Source organism: Dermochelys coriacea, chromosome 1 (genome assembly GCF_009764565.3).
Source record: "Dermochelys coriacea isolate rDerCor1 chromosome 1, rDerCor1.pri.v4, whole genome shotgun sequence".
In the NCBI taxonomy this organism is placed as follows: domain Eukaryota; kingdom Metazoa; phylum Chordata; order Testudines; family Dermochelyidae; genus Dermochelys; species Dermochelys coriacea.
The window spans coordinates 193,811,645-193,833,229 of NC_050068.2; the positions used below are offsets into that span (position 1 = coordinate 193,811,645).

Consider the following 21,585-nt stretch of genomic DNA (forward strand, 5'->3'; position numbering starts at 1 on the left):
TGTGGGGTGAACTGTACACCCAGTTGGGTTTCTTGCCCCTCCCATCCCACTGCAGCCAACTCCCTCCCTTACCAACCAGGGTCCTTGCCTCCTCTTTCCTGCACCCTTGCTGGGCTCCTGGCAGTCATTCAGGCCAGCCTCCATCCGGGTCCCTCACCACTCGCTCTCACAAGTTCCTCCCCAGCCAGGCCTCCATTTGCACTTAGAAAGTTGGATAACACATACACAGATCGGCCTGCATGAGCAACAAAGTGTGTGACCCTCTAGTTCTAAAACATTTTTCCACCAAATGCATCCGATGAAGTGAGCTGTAGCTCACGAAAGCTTATGCTCAAATACATCTGTTAGTCTCTAAGGTGCCACAAGTCCTCCTTTTCTTTTTTGCGGATACAGACTAACACGGCTGCTACTCTGAAACTTTTTAAAACATTGTGAACGACTCCTTGACAAGAGCCCCTGCAGAGCTTGCGAGCTACAGGGGATGTCTTACAGGCTTTGCAGGGCTGAGGTGAGGTGGAGGTGGAGGAGAGGGCATTCCGAGAATGACGGAATAGGATAAGGAGCAAGGATAACACCACCGCCCCCCGAACGACAAAAGTTTTACCGACGAACAGCGCCGGCGTGAACCGTGCTTTGTCAGCACGCGAGCTCTCCCGCCGGCAAAGCTGCTGCCTGTCGTTGAGGGTGGAATTTTTGGGTTGGCAGGAGAGCTCTCTCCCGCCAACAAAGAGCGGCCACACCGCGCACCTTTTAGTGGCACGGCTGTGTCGCTAAAAGGTGGGCAAGGGTCGACATAGGCTGAGCAGACTATGCTTGTTGGGCGGGGCATGTTATTAGCTGAGAATCCCAGCCTTCTCTTTTTAAGAAATAGGAAGACTTCTCAGTGTGTGGAGAAAAGCTAGAAAATGTGTCCCGAGTTCAGCCGAAGGCTTCGAACACCAGGATGGCCGCATAAAAAGATCCCCAAGGGAATGTTTATTTGTGATTTTAAGCCCATTCTCTTTGGAGGGGGAAGGGGCTGCTTCGTGGGTTTAGCGCTTGGGGTTGGCAACACAGTGTCTTGCAAGCTTGACAGCGTCTCCCCTTAGGGTCCAGGACCCCGAACAGAGCCCGGGATCCAACCAAACACGCGCAACTGCGCAGCCCCCGCCCCATCTCCTCACGCTGGGAGTCTCCCTTCCCGCCCCCGTGCTGGGATCCCAAGCCCCGCCCCGCCCCGCGCCCGCGCCCGCGCCCGCGCCCGCCCGGCGTAACCGAAAGCGAAACCCGCCGGCCCCGGAAGCGCGTCAGTGCGGGCGGGTGCCCGGCCCGCAGCGAGGCTTCCCGCACCGAGTGGCGCCTTGCGGGCGGGACTATGTGGGCGCTGGGAGCCTGGGTGCTGCTGGGCGCCGTGGGCGCGGGTGAGTCCCCGCGCGCCGCCCCCTCCCTCCCCCCCCCCCCGGGGCCTAGAGCCCCCGGCCCGGCGCATCCGGCGGCCCCGGCGCTGGCAGCGGGAATGGCGGGGCCTGGCGCTGTCGCCGCGGGGCCGGCTGCGGGGGCTCCGGCCCCCTCCGCCAGCCCGTGGTGGCTCCTCGCCCCCGGGGCGCCGCGGAAAGCGCCGGTCACAACAAAGGCCCCTGGGGGGCTGGGCGCGTCTTGGGAAGCGAGCCCCGTGCCGGGCTCTGCCTTCGACGCAGTGGAAGCCGCTTCCCCAAGCCTGTGCGGGTGCAAAGTTCAATTTCGCCAGCGGCGCGTTCGGCTCCCTGCGGGGGAGGGGTCCGGCTTGGGCGGCCACAGGGAGCCGCGGGCCGTTAGCAACCCAGCGAGTTCTTCGCGTCCGTGTTTCAGGTTGCGGGGTATGTTGCTGCCCTTGGTAGGTGGCTGGAAGCGTGGACGCCCAGGGGCCCTGACTACATAGTTACATCATGGTGCAAATAAAGACATTCTCTTGTCGTGTCAATCTGTAAAAAGGGAAATAAGCACAACCTGGAGAGTTGCAGACCCGTCCTCTCAACTTCTGTGCCTGGAAAGAGAAGGAGGGCTTGCGGCACCGTACAGACTCACACACGTATTTGAGCATAAGCTTTCGTGAGCTACAGCTCACTCCGTCGGAAAATTGTTTCCACCCAATGCATCCGATGGAGTGAGCTGTAGCTCACGAAAGCTTATGCTCAAATACGTGTGTGAGTCTCTAAGGTGCCGCAAGTCCTCCTTTTCTTTTCGCAGATTCAGACTAACAGGGCTGCTACGCTGAAACCTGGAAAGATAATGGAGCAAATAATTACACAGTCGATTTGCAAACACCTTGAAGATGATAAGGTGATAAGTGGCAGTCAGCATGGATTTGTCGAAAACAAATCGTGTCAAGCCAACCTGATAGCTTTCTTTGACAGGGATGTATTAGCAAGAGAGTCATAAACTAGACATGAGAAGTAATTCTTCCGCTCTAATCCATGCTGATTAGGCCTCAACTGCAGTATTGTGTCCAGTTCTGGGCACCACAATTCAGGAAGGATGTGGACAAATTGGAGAGAGTCCAGAGAAGAGTGACAAAAATGATTAAAGGTTTAGAAAACATGACTTATGAGGAAAGATTGAAAAAATTGGGCTTGTTTAGTCTGGAAAAGAGAAGACAGAGAGGACATAACAGTTTTCAAGTATGTAAAAGATTGTTACAAGGAGGAGGGAAAAATTTTTTTTCGTAACCTCCAAGGATAGGACAAGAAGCAATGGGCTTAAATTGGAGCAAGGGAGGTTTAGGTTGGACATTAGGAAAAACTTCCTAACTGTCAGAGTGGTTAAGCGCTGGAATAAATTGCCTAGGGAGGTTGTGGAATCTCCATCATTGGAGATTTTTAAGAGCAGGTTAGACAAACTCCTGTCAGGGATGGTCTAGATAATACTTAGTCCTGCCTTGATTGCAGGGGACTGGACTAGATCACCTCTCGAGGTCCCTTTCAGTTCTGTGATTCTATGTATATCTTCCTTGGATCACGAAAAGAAAGCTCAAAGCTGAAACCAGGAATCAGCTATATGAAGTCAACAGACGGGACCAGTTCAGTAATATGCCTAAATCTAAGCATAGAAGTAGTCCCTTTAGCTTAATAGGACTGTCTTGTGCTGGAATACCTTGCTGAATTTGGGACAAAGTGATAACTCTCGAGAGCTTTATGTTAGTTAATTTAAAGCAACATTTAAGTTAATACCGTATAACCTCAGAGTTACGAACTGACCAGTCAACCACGTGCCTCATTTGGAACCAGAAGTATGAGATCAGGCAGCAGCAGAGACCAATAAAAGAGCAAATACAGTACAGTACTGTATTAAAGATAAACTACTAAAAAAAAAATTATAAAAAAAGATTTGATAAGGTAAGGAAACTGTTTTTGTATTTGTTTCATTTAAATTAAGATGCTTAAAGCAGCATTTTTTTTCTGCATTGTGAAGGTTCAAAGCTGTATTAAGTCAATGTTTGGTTCTAAAGTTTTGAAAGAACAACCATAACGTTTTGTTCAGAGCTGCAAACATTTCAGAGTTAAACAATCTCCTTTCCCAAGGTGTTCATAACTCTGAGGTTCTACTGTACTTTTTATTTTGAGTGGTTTAAATTTTGTGTGTTTCAAGAGTCTTGGTAAATAGCCTACTTTCCTATACTGTAGTTTTAAAGTCAGAATGGAAAATATTTACATTCTTTGGTATGAGTATAACTTTTCCCATATAATGTTTTTCACAAACTTATCCCATAAGCTGTAACTTGTCCTTGTGCAGTGAACTCTGTTGAACCTTTTTTTTTAAAAAAAAAAAAAAAAAAAATCTGGATCTCTTAAGCTGAAATATTACAAATTTTAGTTATGAGTCATTTATTTGTTCACTTTATCAGGGCACCAGTGTCATTTTTAATGGTGTGTATTTGCTTAATATAAACTTAGACTTTTAAAATAAAGTTTATACAGTCTGATAGTGTATAGCTTTATGTACAATTCTACTATGTTTTGGTTTTCTCAGGGTATAGTCAAGAAAGTTCAATGAGTAAGCTAAGTGATTGTTTTATTTGACCAAAGCAATATGTGTGTGTGTGGTTTTCATTACAAGGTGCCAACTAATATTGTAGTACATATAAAGTTTGTTTGTTTATGCTTGTTCTATTAATGGCCAACCCAGTGATTAGTGGCAGTGTGTTACAGTAATACAGTTCAAGGATCAGCGGCTTTTGGGGTGGAGGTGATCATTGGTCAAGGGCCAGTGCTTTGAAAAGCTTACTGGAACTACAAATAGCTCTACCAGTTGGAAAAAAAGCTTTACTAGCTATGGCTGGTTGTCAGATACATGCCATGATTCTGCAGGCACTTACACGTGTTAGTAATCTAACTGAAGTCAGTGGAATTGGAACTACTGATACTCCTGGGGAAATTCTGCGCCACTGGGCAATGCAGAATTTCCTTTCCCCCACTGAGATGGGCTGCAGTGCTGCTGGCTGCCACTAGGAGCCGCTGGACCCGGCAGAGCCCAGCTCGCACATAGAAGATACTGCTGGGGAGAGGGGGAGCGATCTAGAGGGTTCCTAGCAGCTGCAATTCCCAGCACACCCTGAGGGAGGGAGACAATGGCACGCAAGAAACTCCATGCAAGCCTGGGGCCAAGCATCACGCTGTTTCTCCTTCTGGATCCCTGGGCTGGGGGGGGGCATGGTTGAGCTTTGGGGGGAAGCGGGACAGGTATCGGGCTCTGGGGGTAGGGGATGCGGGTATCTGAGCAAGGGGGACGGCCGTGACTGGGTTCATGGCGGAGAGGGTGTGGGTATCTGGGCCGGTGGGGCCCCGTGGCTGGGCTCAGAGGGGGGGTTGGTATCTCAGAGGAAGGGTTGGCTGGGGGGGCATTGTGGCTGGCTCAGGAGGTGGGGGGTTGTATGTTTCTGGCCTCTGGCTGGGCTACTGGGGGGAAGGAGGCAGAGAAACAGGAACTGGGTTGTCATAGGGGTTTCTTTATCTCTGTTCCTGGGAGAATTTGAGTCTGTCTGTCTGCATTGTTACAGACATACTTGCTGACAGGTATTTTGAAATAAATTATCAAAATAATTGAAACTGGTGTGATTATGTAGTGTTATTTTGACAAATAAAATTTGCAGAATTTTAAAATATTGTATGCAAAATTTAAAATATTGTATGCTCTGCTCTGGCTACAGCTCTGCTTGTGGCCACGGCCCCTGGCTTGTGGCCATGGTGCCCACTCCAGGCCCCACCCCCAGCTGCAGCCCGGGCTGCCGGCCCAGCCATGGCTCCACTCCTGGTGGTCTCAGCCCCTGGCCTCGGCTCTGCTTCAAGCCCCAGATCTGCCCCCAGCTGCAGCCTCAGCCCCTGGCTTCTGGCCCGGCCTGGCTGCAGCTGCAGCCACAACTCCAGGCCTTGACCATGGCCCCGCTCCCAGCTGTGGCCCCGACTCCACCCATGGCCCAGCTGCAGCCCCAGCCCTGACTGTGGCCCCGCTCCTGGCCCTGCCTCCCAATGGCGTCATTGCCATGCAGATCTCATTTACCTGGGAAGGGTCTAGATACTATGGCAATAAATGCTATAGATAACCTTTAGATGGATATGTAGAGAGAATTTAACCTTCTGTTTTTAAAAAGTCTGATAAATTTTGGTTCATAGTGTAGGAAAATACTACCTGAAATTTCTGAATTGTCTGACCTGTTGACCAGATACAGCTAAATAAATGAGAAGATATGCTCTTATTTGATCTACATTTTTTGGGTGTGCAACCCCTCTATACAAAAATAAGACATAATTTGCAAAATAAGTTCTAACCCTCAGGGGATTTGGCTCAACCTTCAGAGTACAGGAGGTACAATAACAAACATAACTTTTGTACAAACCATCACTCATTCTTTCCATGCTTCTCTAGGGAGCATGGAAGCAGAAACAACAGTGGTGTTTGTTTCCCTCCTAAGCCCCCTTTCAGCTGCAAAGAAAAATTCTACAGAAGAAGAGCTTGTCCCTTACTGATTACTCCCGAGGGAATTCTGTGCCAATGCGTGTACATGGAAAACATGTCTTTCTCTCTCTCCCTCCTCCCCCCCCCCGCGCAGATTTCTTTGCTTCCCTGCAGAAAGTGACAGGGAAGCCACGTGGGGAGGGGCTGGGAATGCCCATGGGCATAATTTGGGAGGGCATTGTCCCCCCCAAAAGAGGCGAGGTGGGAGCCACACGGGGTCACCTGCCACTGCCATTCTCTATCTCCCCCCCCCCCCCATGTCTGCAAGCGCAAAGCTGCCTGGCTGAAGGAGGGTGCTGTTCGAACACCACCTCCTGAGTCCTAGTGCTGGTCGTGTCACCCTTCTGTATACTGGGAACCATCCTGTTTTTCTGTACAACAGTGAGTGCCTGCGGTGGGGGAAGGCAGGAACGGTGACGGGGGTAAATGGGGGAAGGCAGGTGGGGTGGGGGGAAGAGGCAGTGGGGAAGGAAGGGGGTGGGACAGGGTGGGGGAGGTGGATGTGAGGGGGATAGAGAGAGGGGACAGTGGGGAGAGGAATGGGTAAGGGATGGGGCAAGGGGCATTAGGCAATGGGGATCGGATGGGAAAGAGAAGGGCATAGAGGAAGCAGGAGCCCAGCATCTGGTGTCCCCTTGGCAGCAGCTGCAGCTGGGGCTCCCTTGTTAAGCAGGCCCATCAAACCCCAACTGGCGCCACCTCCCCTGCACCTGGACCATCCCGATGTGCCCCCCAGACTCTCACCCCAACCAGTTGCAGCCGGATCCCCCTGCTGAGCCCCGCAACTTCCCCCTGCTGAGCCCTATTCCCCGACGCCCCCCCCCCACTGAGCCCCAACCACCTTCACCTGGACACCCTGCAGAGTCCTATTGCCCCTGCACTTGGAGCCCCCCTGCATCGAGATCCCCTGCTGAGCCATCTGCACCCAGCTTGCCGTACACCTGGATCCCCCCCCACTAAGGCCCTCTGCACTTGGATCCCGCTGGGTTGAGCCGGCCTGCCCACACCTGATGTGCCTGGCACAGTGGGCCAGGGCCCCGGGGTGTTTCTGGCTCAGACCCGGCCCTTGCACTGTGTCAGGGTCAGGTGAGGCCTCACCGCCAAATCGCTGTCCCAGGGGAGGGGAGCTACATGCTGATCTCCCACCTCCAAGTGGCCTGTGCTCCCCACTGCCATGCTGGAGCCTCCACGTTTATTAACAAATAAAATTTGCAGAATTTTAAAATATTGTACCAAAAAATTAAAAATTCTGCACACAGAATTCCCTCAACAGTAACTTATGGTACAGGCATGTGCATATCTGCCTTAAGTTAAAGTCGAACTTTAGAGGGGCTGCTCATGTACTCAGTTAAACATGTGCTTTGCTGAAATTCTGCCTTAGTGCAGATGCTTTCTCCATGTGGCCCTAGACCCAGAAAATATCCCAGAAGAATTGTCTGGTTAGATGCAGCACTGAGAATGTGGTATTAATGTTTACTTATGTATGTTAGGTACTTTTAAGACACCAGTTGTGGTGGTTCTCAAACATAATGTAAGAATCAAGAAGCAGTAAATGTGTCTAAAAAGGGCTGTAATCTCCTCTTGCCTCTTCCTCTCTCTTTCCAAGCATAGCCTTCTTGGGGAATATTTTTTTTTTTAAATCCATCCAGCCTTCCTCTCTTTCTCAAAGTTTTTCTTCTTATCTCTTGTTTTCCCTCTTGTTGTCCCTAATGAAGAACATTAATCTGTGCTTGTTTCAAGTGTGTGATCATGTCTGGCCATCCATTAAACTTTTCAATATTTCAGTAGCTTTGTTGTTGCTCAGGTGTTGGGTAAATTAATTGTGGAAGACTGTCTAATCAAACTTTTTTTTTTTCCTTCCAGGTTCTGCCCAGTTGCAGTTCAGTGCAGTCAAGTCTGTTGAACAAACCATGTGTAATAAAACAGTCATCCTACCTTGCATAGTGACTAATCTAGTACAGAAGAATATTAAAGACATGTTTGTTAAATGGAAACTAGAAAAAAAAGAATTTTTCAGTTTTGACGGAAATACAGAAAAGACCATCAGAAACAATAATTTTTCATCTGCTGTGTTAGAATCTGTACAAAATTTAAATCTGGGCATTGCCTCCTTGACCATTTCAAAAACGCAAGCAGTTCCAGGAAACTATAGTTGTGAAGTGACAGAATCGAATAGGGAAGGAGAAACTGTAATTGAACTTGTATACCGTGTAGGTAAGTTGATGTCATGTGATTTTGTAAGCCTGCTATGAAATGAAACAAACCAGATCTTGAGGGAAAGGACAAAAAATAACAAATGTGAAAATGAACCATTAAAAATACCTAGAACATAAAGCTCAGTCTTTACTCACCTGAGCAGTCCTTGTGAGCATAGTTATATCAAAGTCCAGGGGAATATTTCTATGAGTAAGAGTTGGGCCTGCAGGCTGGCATTTTGTCTGTTAACTTTTAGGGATGTTGAGGCTTTTTCACCTGATTTAGATTTTACGGACTATATGGTATTTGTGCTACACTCATTTTAGTTTATGTATATTTTGATCCACTCTCTAGATCATAGAAATACAGGGCTGGAAAGGAACTCGAGAGATCATATGATCCACACATCCTCCTTGAGCCTCTGAGCTGAGGCAGGACCAAATATATATCTAGACCAGTGGTTTTCAAACATTTTTTCTGGCGACCCAGTTGAAGAAAATTGTTGATGCCCATGACCCAGCGGAGCTGGGGATGAGGGGCTCAGGGCTGAACCAGAGGGTTGGGGTGCGGAGGTAAGGGCTGCAGGGTGGGGCTGGGAATGAGAGGTTCAGGGTGTGTGGGGGGCTCTGGAGTAGGTCAGGGGGTTGGGGTATGGGAGGAGATCAGGGCTCTGGGTTGGGGGTGCAGGCTCTGGGGTGGGGCCGGGCATGAGGGGTTGGGGGTGCAGGAGAGGGCTCATGGTTTGGGGGGGCTCAGGGCTGGGGCAGAGGGTTGAGGTGCAGGAGGGGGTCAGGGCTATGGACTGGGGGTGCAGACTGGGATGGGGCCAGGTATGAGGGGTTTGGGATGCAGGAACTGGCTCCAGATTTGGGGGGGCTCATAGCTGGGGCAGGGGTTTGGGGCACGGGGTTGGGGTACAGGCTTACCTCTGGCGGCTCCCGGTCAGCGGCGCAGTGGAGGTGCTAAGGCAGGTTTCCTGCCTGTCCTGGCACTGTGGCCTGTGCTGAATCTTGGAAGCCGCCAGCAGCAGGTCCAGCTCCTTGGCAGTGGTGCGCAAGCGGCTCTTGCCCACAGGAACTCCCTCCCCCCCCCTCCAGCTCCAGTTCTTGGGGCAAGGGTAGCACACAGAGCCATGTGGCCACCCCGCCTAGGAGCTGGACCTGCTACTGGCCGCTTCCAGGGTGCCCATGCAGTGTCAGAACAGGTAGAGACTAGCCTGCCTTAGCCGAGCAGCACCGTCAGTGGGACTTTTTAACGGCCCGGACGGCGGTGCTCACCAGAGCCGCCCCGACCAGTGCCTTACGTTCCAGTCGCTACCCACATTTTGCTCTAGACCAGTGGTCACCAACTGGTCGATCCTGGAGCCTTTGAGCATCGCTCCCGGTCTCAGTCCTCCATCTTGTCCGGCTACCTCCTTCAGCATCGCAGCCAGTTAGGGGAGTACATCCCACCTGATCGCACTCTCAGCCAAGAGGTGGTGGTTTTCCTGCACCGTGTGCTTTCTTAAAGTGCCCTCTGGTGCCGGAACAGGACAGCCCAGACGCCAGATGCGCCCGCTGAACTCACAGTACAGCTGAAATGCAGCTCTCTGCCCGAACCACAGGCTGCAATGCTGCTGGCATGATTTGGTGGATGCCTTCTCAGCGGGTGTTGTTGCCTTCTTCTTACCCTTGAAACATGCTTAAAGGGACAGGGAGGTGTTGAGAGGGCTGGGCTTACTGCCTTGAATTGCTGCTAGGCTCTCTCTTCTGATCCTGAAAAGGCGTCAACAGAATACTGCTCATCACCCACTTCCTAACCTGGACAGAAACGCAGTGCTGCTGCTTCTTGTTCTGCACAGAACAAGTTCAGCAACTGCCGATGGGTGCTCCCTTGCCATACCCAGCCAGAAGACACTGGGGGGAACCAGCAGAGAGGGAATCCCCAGCTGCTCAATAGTGTCGGGCGGGGGCAGGAGCAGGAAATCAGTGTTGCCAGTCAAAGGAAGCCCCAGCTTGAGAACAGCCCTGATTAAACAAGCAACCCCAGACAGGTTAAACCACACATATGCAAGGCGCATACCAACCCCATCCCAAACAAAAGAGAAGCCTTAGCCTATCAGAGGCTGCAGAGGGTTAACAACAACAGCCACCTTGGTAACTGCCATGGCATGAAATGAAATACTCTAGTTTCCTGACTGGGGCTTTGAAATACCATTAATGGAGCAGAGCCTGTTTCCAGCCCAAAACCTGGTGCTCCCAGCCAGGCAGGGGAACGAAATAACAGATTGCCTTCTCGCTGCGAATTCAGAATGGTTTTTGATGTCAGGTCATTCAGTGTCGTAACTGGAATAACAACGCAGTTCATTTGGCTAATTTGGGAGAATGAATGAGCTGTTGGGGGTGACCTTAATGCTGAATAAGGAGAAGGAAGAGGGGGTAAGGGAGTGGCAGGGAAGAGGCTGCACTAACCTCAGGCGGGAGGGACAGTGTCTCCGCCTTCCAGAAGAAAATCCAGTCACTACCTGGGGTGTTGAGCAAGGAGAGCATGTGACTGGGATTGTTATTACATGGACAGCTGTGTGCATGTGTTTGTAGCATGGTGAGTTGTCTGTGGGACCGTCACAACCAGCGTGTCAGTGCTAGTGTATCTGGGATACCTGTCGGTGCTAATGGACTGGGGTTTGCACGCTGTGCACACATGCAGGGTGCATGACTGGCCAGGAGATGTGGTTGTGTAAGGAACGGAGGCCAGACCTATAATAGGAGCACTTAGCAGTGCTCTAGCTTCTATCTATACTGTATGGCAGAGCATTCTTAGCCAAACTAGCTTATTCCAGCCAAACTGCACTTTTATCAGTATCTTATCCAGTGCCTCCGAGCAAAATAAGCTATACTGGCAAACCCCACATTTGCCTCCCTTCCGCTCCCAGCCCCAATCCTATCCCTCTGATCACCGCTTTCCTTCCATTCCCAGTGGAGAAGTTACCTCACCTGCTCTTCATCATCTTCTTCCTCTTCCCTAGGAGCCTGGCTCCACAATCCCCCCACCAATCCACCTTCCCGTCTCAGACCCTACTCCCCATCTAACTTCCCCCACATTCAAAGCTTCAGCAGAGCCGGTTTCCCTGTGGAGTTGATTTGGGCTTCTTTAAAATGTGGTGTGTGCTGGAGTTTCTTCTTCTTGCAGTGGGGTGGATAGGCAGTGGACGCGATGTCCCCTGAACCTCCCCGGCACTACAAACCAGGGCACTCTCCCTTCTTTCATGGAGCTCCAGGAGAGAATGGCACTGGGACTCTAGTGATCACGAAGCGGTGTCATAGCTATTCACATTTCTTTGGTTTTACACATCACCAGCAGGGAGAAGGGCCGTTGTAATAACCATGCAAAGCAAGTGAGGGGCTGAACAGCCAGGTCTCAGCTGAGCTCCTTTGGGCTCTAGAAGATGTGTTGATATCATAGGCAACTTTGTCATTTGCTAGGAAGTGGCTTCTCCTCCTGCCCCGTTACCTTTGGGTTACAGTTTCCCCTTCCCTGTATTGGCTCGTCTGTCTCCTGCTGCCTCTCACCCACTTATCCCCCAGTTTTGCTACCCCTTCTGGAACCCCTCTACTTTTCATCCTTCCTGCAGTTGCCTCAACCCCAGTTTGGTATTCCCGCCTCTTATCCAACCTACCTCTGTCCTTTCATCCTTTTGTTGTTGCTTCCTCCCACTCTTTGCTGCTCTTGCCATCAATTCGCCTGCTGCTACCCCTGACCGTTGCTGCCTTCTCCCCTCCTGACTACCTGGTGATCTTGTTCGGGAAGACTGCTGGTGCTCAGGGGGCTAAGCTGGGATTCCACGAGAAAGAACTGGTCTAGCTGCTGTGGAAAGTGGTGGTCTTCTAGCCCACAAGAAGGTATTTCTCTGAGTATGGGCTCCCCCTTCCCCCCATCCCCCCAGATTCAGGAGGGGAGACGAGGCTGCTGGCATTGATTGCCCGTGTGCATTCAGCAGGGAGCTCCCTGGTGGAGGATTAAAACAATCAGCTAACCAGCTGCCATGGGGAGTTGGGGCTGGTGCCTGCGAGCCTTGAGGAGAAAGTGCTTCCTCGGCTACGAGCACAGACGGAGTTAGGCGACAGCCCAGACCACCCCGTTACAGGGCTTGTGGTCAAGCAAACAACCTCCACCAAGCCCCATGGCGCACCCACCCACACAGGCTTTTCCCCTGGGCCTCCAGCCCGCGGGACAGCTGTCCTGGATGCTAGGGGGAGCTGAGGGGGAAAACGCAAAGCCCTGCTTCCCACAAGCCCTGCAGGGGGTTTCTCCTTGGCCTGGGTGCTTGCTCAGGAAGGAAGGCGGTCACAGGGGAAGCAAAGAGCGCTGACTTCTTTCTCCCTCTGGAGTTGGGCAGCCTGCATGCAGCGCTGGTCAGATCTTAGCACTTGGACCTGACAGATGAATGCAAAGAAACAGCCAAGCTCGAGGGCCCTTTCATCGAAGGTCGTTGGGTTTTAGTTCTCTGTTAAATTTACTGAAACTTTATTTCTTCTTTGCACATGAGCCGGGGTAGAGACAGGCTCCAGCATGACCAGTCTTATCCCCACAAAGTACAGGGGTGCCCTCTTCTTCTTTCCTAATAACCAAGAGGCGCCATAACTTTTGGCACCTTTGGTTGCAAGTGCAGAATTGGAAAAAAAGAAAAGAAAAAAAGCTTATCATGTGTGGTGCGCATGTCTACCACTCAGAAGTGTTAGACAGACTACAGTTGTAGCTAGTACTCTCCTCTTTTCTCTTTTTATACTAAAAAATACATACCTAGCTAGCTAGCATTAATAATGAGTGACAAATCCGGACCATCTAAAAAGAATCCGAAAACCTACAACTTCTGTTTGGAATGGAAAAATAAATTTCTGCTCGCAACAGTGAAAGATAAGTGTGTGTGTCTTCTGTGTCATACAAGTATTTAGATAAGTAAAAAGGGGAATTTAGAAAAGTACCACAAAACAATGCATAGCATATTCAAGAACAGTTTCCCCTTTAATAGCCTACTCCATACAAAGAAAGTTAATGAATTAAAGGCTGTTTTGAAAGCTCAACAGTCACGTTTTACTAAACCAGCAGCAAAAGTGAAGGCCTCTACTGAAGCATCGTTTCATGTTTGCCATCTGCTGGCAAACCACAAGAAATCACTTATGGATGGAGAAGTATTTAAAGAGTCAGTGACAGTGGCAGCAGACTCCTTATTTAAAGACTTTAAAAACGAAGAGGAAATGATGACAGCAATCCAGAGCATATAACTTGGTGCTTCTACAGTAGCAAGACGGGTGGAATCTTTGTTCGACGACATATTTCAGCAACTACAGCAGGATTTGAATGACTGCGAATGCTTTTCATTGCAGTTTGATGAATTGATCAACATGACCGACACAGCCCAGGTAGTTGTTTTTGTTCAAATGGTTTTTAAGGATGACATAACTAAAGAGGACCTTCTGACTGTTTTGTCCCTTAAAGAGAGAACAAGAGGTGAAGATACCTATAATGAATTCAAAAAGTACATGCTTGAGAAAATCATTCTAATCAAGAAACTTGTTTCAATCTCAACGGATGGTGCATCCGCCATGCTTGGCGCACATGCAGATTTTGTTGCATTTTGCAGAAATGATCCAGATTTTCCTTCATTTGTGAATTACCACTGTATTATCCACCAGCAAGCACTAGCAAGTAAAGTTATGGACTTCTCACATGTAATGAAAATCATTGTCAGAATTGTAAACTCAATTCGTGCAAGAGCCCTCCAGCACTGCCTGTTTAAATCTTTGCTTAACAAAGTGGATACTACTTGCAGCTGCTCCTCCATGCAGATGTGAGGTGGTTAAGCAGGGGGAAAGTCCTGCAAAGATTTTTGGATCTAATGCCAGAAATCATCACTTTTCTAAAATCAAGGAATGAAGTGTGCAATGAGCTCTCAGATAATGCATGGCTGCTGGACTTACTGATATAACGTCCACATTGAATGAGCTGAACTGTGAACTGCAGGGAAAGGGCAGAAACTTACCACATATGATCAGAGCAGTGAATGCATTCAAATTGAAACTGAGTCTGTAATCCTTCCAGTTAAAGGATAAAATGCTGCAGCACTTCCCAGTATGGAGAAAATACTAGAAAAAATTGAAGACAAAGGAAAATGGTTCCACCCTGAAAAGTTCTGTGCACAGCTGACCAAATTAGCAGAGGAATTCAAAAGGCGATTTCAAGAATTAGACATAATGGGGCCAATCATCATGTAGATCTCAAATCCGTTCCTTCCAGCAAACATTGGTGGGTTGGCGCCGACATTCCATCAGGTGTTTGATTTACAAAGTAATGGCATTTATATGGAGCTAATTACCATGCAAAATAACATTGAGCTGAAAGCCAGATCAAGGGACAGCGATTTTTGGGGACTCGTAATCCGAGAAAAGTATCCCCTTCTATTGTCCTGTGCTTTAAAAGTGAAAGATTACTTTGGTTCCACCTATCTGTGTGAGACAGCATTCTCACAAATGAAGATTATCAAGCCCAAGTATTGCACCCACATCACAGATGCACATCTGCAGGACTGCCTCCGACTAGCTATTTCAAATTACAACGCGAATTTCAAGACACTGGTTGGTAATGTGCAGTCACAAGTGTCAGACTTAGTAAGCAGGGAAAATGTATAATTATGTATATTAAGCAATTGATCTCAGCTTTATATAACATAATACACTGCTATTTCTACATTTTCTTTGAGGGAGATCCTGGGTTGTACTTAAATTCAAAAGGTGATCTTGTGCTTAAAAAGGTTGGAGACCACTGCTCTAGACCATCCCTGACAAGTGTTTATCTAAGCTGTTCTTTAAAATTTCCAATGACTGGGATTCAACAGCCTCTCTTGAAAGCTAATCTAGTACTTAAATATCCTTACCGTTAGAAAGTTTTTCCTAATATCTAACCTAAATCACCCTTCCTGTAGATTAAACAGATTATGTCTTGTCTACCTTCAGTGTACATGGAGAACAATTGATCACTTTCCTCTTCATAACACATTTGAAGACTATGATCAGGCCCTTCTGTCTTTAGATCTCTATAATATTGAGGTTCATATGCTACTCGTTATATTCATTGCAGAGACTTTAGGTTTGAAAGTCCTGCATTTGTTACTCATTCAAAACTCCCATTAATTTCACCTGTGATTTTGCCAGTGTATGAACTTGAATATTTGGTCCACAGCTGTGTAATTTTATGGGGGTTGGAGGTGTTAATTCCATAGCGTAAGCTATTAGTGAAGCCCACTTAATGTCAACTGATTTAATGGAAAATTCTGTTTAAAGCATTTTCTGCACATCATGTATAGCATTCAAGTATTGTAAAATATGTTGTTTTAATATCAGTTGGCATTAAAACATTTTCTCCATTAATGTCAATCGACATTACTGTTCTGCTGCTCCAAACAACACTTACCGTATATACTCGATCATAAGCCGACCCCCCCCCCCCAAGATGGATAAGTAAAAATGGAAAAATTTTCTGACCCATTCATAAGCCGACTCTATAATTTAGGAATCAGCAAACTTTTGGCTCCCAGGCCATCAGGATAAGCTGCTGGCTGGCCGAGATGGTTTGTTTACCTTGAGTGTCCGCAGGCCCGGCGGTAAACCTAAGTAAACAAAAAGTGTCCCAGCTGCTTACCCTGGGACAGCAATTGGTGGGGAAATTTTTTTGGGGGGAGAAGCTGGGAGTCAGGGGAGTAACCCCTGTGACCACCCCCCACATGACCCCACCCCTAGCCTGGGACCCCCACACTCTCCCCATCCCATCCCTTCCCACCTTATCTGGGAGGGCCAGGGGAGGATGTCTCTGGCCTAGCTGGAGCTGCTTCAGCTGGCCAGAGCGGGCGGCATGGCCGCAGCATGTTCCAGCGGGTGGGGCCTGGTGCAGCTGCAGCGAGTCGGGGCACGGCTGCAGTGGGTCAGGCAGCACAGCTGCAGCTGTTTTGGAGGCTGGGGGGAGAGCAGCATGGCCAGAAGTGGAGACACTCTGACCCCGCCTCTTCCCTTCTGGCTCTGCTGGCTGTGCTGCCTCTCCTTGCTCCTTCTGTTGGGGGGAGGGGCTGTGTCCCACCTTGCCCTCTCTATACCCATTCATAAGCCAACCCCCTTCTCTGGTGCTCCCCCCCCCCTTTTTTTTAACTTAAAAAAATGTGGCTTATGAACGAATATATACGGTAATTGTAATTGTTACAAGTGGTGCTGGTGTTTTTTCAGTTAACTGCATGTGTCCTGTAGAACACAACTAGAGAACCCGGGGAAGAGCGACTAGTTCCCTGCTGCCTTTGCTCTACTTCTCAGACCTTCACACTCCTCTCTGCCTGGCCCACTCAACTGCCGTGCTTGAAGGGGATGCAGAGTCACCTGTCTAACCTCTTTAAGAGATAAATGCTCTGCCAGGAACTCAGAGGAGAGAAGCAGCTCCAGACAGCCTCCCGTTGCACTCCACCAGACCTCAGTGACTACAAAGAATTGTGGAGTACAGTGGGTCACGGGATAACTTTTTTGATTTTTCGTTTGTTGACCAGAAAAGGTAGAGAATCGCTGCTGTAGAACTGTTATCTTTATGTGTGAAACATTGACACAATACAAAATTTGGTTAGTGGTCTACATTTTTCTTTGTTTAGCAGCATGGCTTTGAAAAAGGCATAAAGACTGGGTATTGGAAATAGGAACTGGACTTCCAGGATTTCATTTTCCACTAGGCAGCAGAAAGGTTGAGAACCACTGTTCTAGGCATATTTTCTATTGTGGGCCGCATATGCAGCTTTCTATGTGTTATGTGGGCTGAAACCACACAATACATATACTACCTGTTTGGCCCTCAGGATGTCACATGGGCTGCATCTGTGTGCTGAATGGGCTGCAAATGGGCCACAGGTTGAGAACCACTATCCAAGAGAGACAAAGTGTTCATTGGAAAATCCTGGTTAATGGAGAATATTGTGGTGGCAAAGTGATGACTGGATTTGACAATATATGTGAGAAAATGTAAATACAAAGTTGTCTGAGACTTTTAATTGCAGATAAGACAGGCAACTCAGGTTCCCAAAGTAACATTAAGATTATTCTAATGTACTACTTTGCTTATTTCTTTTTTAGTTTTTATGCTTTTATTTAATTTTTAAAGATACTTTTAGGGTAAAAATATAGTAATGACATAATGTACAAATCTAACAGAAGTGACTGTAAAAGGCGTTATAATGGAAATCCCATCCCAGTCTTCACTTTAGCATCACTGAGCTGTAAAATTATATTCTCAACAATGATATCTTAGGTCTTATATAGTGCTCTCAGTTGGTAGATCTTTATATAGAAAAGTGTACTTATCCTCATTTTACAGTGGTGGAAATTGTGAGACAGAGGTGAAGTGACTTCCCCAGGGTCACACAGGAAGTCAGTGACAGAGCCAGGAATACAACCCAGGGTTTCCTGACTCCTGACCTTTGGGCCACACTGCCTTGATAGAATAGTGTAATACTTTCTCATGCAGTACAGATGGAATGACCGAATGAATAAATCCCGGTACATGGGTTTGTTGATATGTTTTGTGTGTCTGGAAATGTTTGTGGATACCTGAGTCTGGTGCCCAGTTATATTCACTGACAAAAAATTTTTTTTGGCTATGATTTTTTTTTTTTTTTGGAAGGACTTACTAGCCCTGTCCCTGATAGACATTTTAATGGGCAGCCCCCGGTGTGCATTTGTGGGGCAAAATGGGAAGGCAGATAAATTGGAATGGCTTCTGAGAGCCACTAGCCTGTGTGCTTGACTACATGGAAAAGACAAAGTCCAATATTTCTTGGCAGAGAGATCATGTGGAATAATACATTACCCTTGTATTTCATCACTCTCCCTACTGTACTGCTCTCCACAAAAATCCCAAGGTGTATCATTTGTGATTGTCCCACTGCCGTATGGTCAAACAGGGCCATCAATAAAACTACCTACTAAGTCAGGCCTCTTGCTGTGACAGGGAAGTTGATATACTTCCCCTGATCCCCACACACTCTCTTCTCAAGTCCTTCAACCCTTTTGTGATTTTCCTCATCCTGGCCCTTATCCTAACATCCCTCCCCATACCACCAGGGAACATCAGGCACCAAGCCTGCTACTATGCTATTTCCATGCAGCAATGGTTCTAGCAACTCCAAACTGGCATACATGTGAAGTGCTGAGCATCATGCTAACCACGAGAAGTCCAGTGCATGGTGTTAAGAGTGTGGCAACTTGTCCCACCACAAAATGGTGGAGTATTTGTAGTTAACACTTTGCTTTTGGGGCTGGGAATCTGGCTGTTGAGTTGTGTTGTCAGGGATATGTGTGAGCAGTGTAAATTTAGCTGAAGCTGTGAACTTTTTTTTAGCAGTAGTAGCTGAAAGTACAAAATTCCATTGAGCGGAGAGGCGGGAATAGAGGAACAAGTGTCAGGAGCAATATTGAAAAGGTAGACTTTGGTCATTGGTGAATGAATTTAAACCAAGAAGGCCAAATGCAGAAATGCAAGAATTTATACATGCCTTTTAGCAAAGTAGTGGTATTTTGGAAATTGCTGTGTCCTGTAACTGGGAGGCAATCCTTGGCATGCATGCATGCATGCATGCCAGAAGGTGTCATACAAAGTCATATGACTTTACCTGGATAGAATCTCTTCTGCTTCTGTTCCTTGCTGTTTTGCATGCTGTGCCCATGAACTGCAGCATGCACTTGACAAAAGTAATGTAACTTTCAGTTGGCTCTGATCCCATCCAGAGCCGTTGAGGAAGGGCTGGTAACCTGGTCTGAGAGATTAGTGAGCGAAAGGCAACCAAGAGACAGGTGAAATCAGGTGATGATGAGTACTGATGAGTAGAAATCTATGCAGAGATACCAGTATGTGTAGGGGTGGTAAAATGCATGAAACAAGAACAAAAACCTTGCTTAATGCCTTCCTTAGTCCAGATGTGGATAAGGAACATAGGGGAAAAAAATACATTTCTGGAATTGGGAGTTACAGTAATTGGAATCTTGAATGACTAGGGAACAGCCTGTCATATTTTACCCAATTACATCAGAAGATCAAAAATTGTAGTTATAGGTTTTAAAATTCGTAGCAGAGAGAGTGTTAAGCAGCCTACAGACTAGGCTAAAATGAGCACTTATAATATAAACCCAATAACTTCAAATTTTATGTCCCTCACTGTTCCCTTTCCCTCTTTTTGTGTGTCAATTCAGAGCCATGGTTCCCACAAGTAGAGTCTATTCTCATCATACTCTCCCTGGTCTTGGCTATTTTGCTTTATTGGATTCAGTTAGGCGTAACTGGTAAGTATTAAATTTTGTTTAAATTCTTTACAAATGCTGAATGTTAGTGCGAATATCATTTTAATAAATGAAGCAGCAGGGTAAAATAGAGCAACAGAAAATGGAATCTAGTGTTTTAAAAAATGGAAAGTAGAAGCCAGTTTGTGGAGACCTTTAGAAGAAGGTTAAAGGGTGACTTGATTATAGTCTAGAAGTACCTTTATGGGGAATAAATATTTAATAATGGGCTATTCAGTCTAGTGGTGAAAGGTATAACACAATCCAATGGTTGGAAGTTGAAGCTAAACAAATGGAGAGTTGAAATAAGGTGTACATTTTAAACAGTGAGAGTAATTAATCAAAGGAACAATTTACCAACAGTTACGGTAGACTTTCCGTCACTGCCAATTTTTAAATTAATATTGAATGTTTTTCTGAAAGATCTGCTCTAGGAATTATGTTGGGGAAGTTCTAAGACCTGTTTTATACAAGAGGTCAGACTATAGATGATCACAGTGGTCCCTTCTGGCCTTGGAATTTATGAATCTGTGAGATGTCTTAGGTCACACGGGAAGTCTGTGGCTGAGCAGAGAATCGAATGCAGGTTTTCCATGTCCTTGGCTAGCATCCTAATCACCTGAACAAACAGTTCATAATGCATTGAAAAAAAGAAAATAAATGAAGACTAAGCATATCTAATTGAAATGGCAAAGGGTTTTATGGAACTGATCCAGCTTGCAGTGAAATCTGTGAAAGTTGACTTTTGCCCTATGGTAGGCAGGATGTAAATTAATTTGTGATTAGGAATTTATCTAGGATACTGATCTCAAGTTTTATTGCTGTCAGTGCTGTAGGGACAACTGGAAAGATGTACAACATTAAGATGCCATTCTTGAAGGGATCCTTTTTCTGACCATGGTTATAATTTAAAAGATGTTTATTCTTGTGAATGATGCTTCATTTCTAAACAAATTATCTCTCTTACTTTCATTTTCCTTTAGTATCAAAGGAAACTACATCTTGGGGGAAAATTGGCTTAATTATTGCAGGAATCATCCTCTCAGTTGTTGCTGCTGTTGGTTTTATCCTTTTAGTTCCAGGTACGTGTAATAATTATTTGTCGTCTAACATATTAGTGGCTGGAAGTGATAAGCATACGGAAGGTTGATTTCATTGAGAAATGCGTGTTGTCAGCACCTCTGAAATTCAGGCGAGAAGTTTACTCGTCTGTGTTTTAGTTGGTATAATGCTGAATTTCTGTGCACCATCAGTAAAAATGGTTAAAGGGAAGATGAGTATTTTGTGATGGGAAGGTAGGAGGAGTTGAAATTTCTTGATAGAATCAGTGTTTCTACGTAGGTTGATTGGTAAAGGAGCCATAACAATAGCTGTGAAAGGTGGAACTCACTAGAGGCATTCCCCTAGGAATTTCATATGGAGTCGGTGAACTGAAAGAGAGATCACTTGCTCAACAATGTTTTATCTATTTTCCTTTGCCAATACAGCTAAAATTACTGAAATAGAGGATCATAAATTAAAGTTGTATACCACAAAGGAGCCTCTTTACCTTCTATTTCAAAATTTGTTTAAATTTTCTCAGTAAAAAAAACAAATTCTGCTTATCTATCAAGTGTCTTATAGAACCATAGAAATTTAGGTCATCTAGTCCAGTCCAATGTGTTGAGGCAGGACCAAGTAAACCTAGACTATCCCTGACAGGTGATGATAATAGTGACAGGTGATATCCCTGACCTGTTCTTAAAAACCTCCAATGATGGGGATTTCACATCCTCCCTTGGAAGCCCTAATCCAGTTCTTAACTATCCTTATAGTTAGAAAGCTTTTCCTAATGTCCAATCCACATCTTCCTTGCTGCAGATTAAAGTGATTAGTTCTTGTCCTACCTTCAGTGGACATGGAGAACAATTGATCACTGTCCTCTTTATAACAGCCCTTAACATATTTGAAGACTGGTATTTGACCCCCCTTCAGTCATCTTTTCTCAAGACAGAACTTATCCAGTTCTTTTAACCTCTCCTCATAGGTCAGGCTTTCTAAATCTTTTATAATTTTTGTTGTCCTCCTCTGGACTCTCTTCAGTTTGTCC

General features: G+C 46.8%; 1 protein-coding gene across 5 annotated transcripts in view; it reads left to right on the forward strand.

The window, feature by feature from the left end:
• Positions 1-1,187: 1,187 nt before the first annotated feature.
• The window catches only part of CD47 (CD47 molecule), a 53,660-nt gene continuing 33,262 nt past the window's right edge, over positions 1,188-21,585 (forward strand). For 4 of the 5 annotated variants that reach the window (XR_005293376.2, XM_038404375.1, XM_038404345.2 and 1 more), the window contains exons 1-4: positions 1,253-1,400; positions 7,831-8,181; positions 19,410-19,499; positions 20,480-20,578. Coding sequence is in view for 4 of the 5 variants with exons in the window: in XM_038404375.1 (XP_038260303.1) it covers positions 1,355-1,400; positions 7,831-8,181; positions 19,410-19,499; positions 20,480-20,578 (586 nt within the window). In the remaining variant the exon portion in view is untranslated. Of the gene's footprint in view, positions 1,401-7,830; positions 8,182-19,409; positions 19,500-20,479; positions 20,579-21,585 lie in introns of all 5 variants that reach the window. The other variant, XM_038404366.2, reaches the window with a different exon arrangement.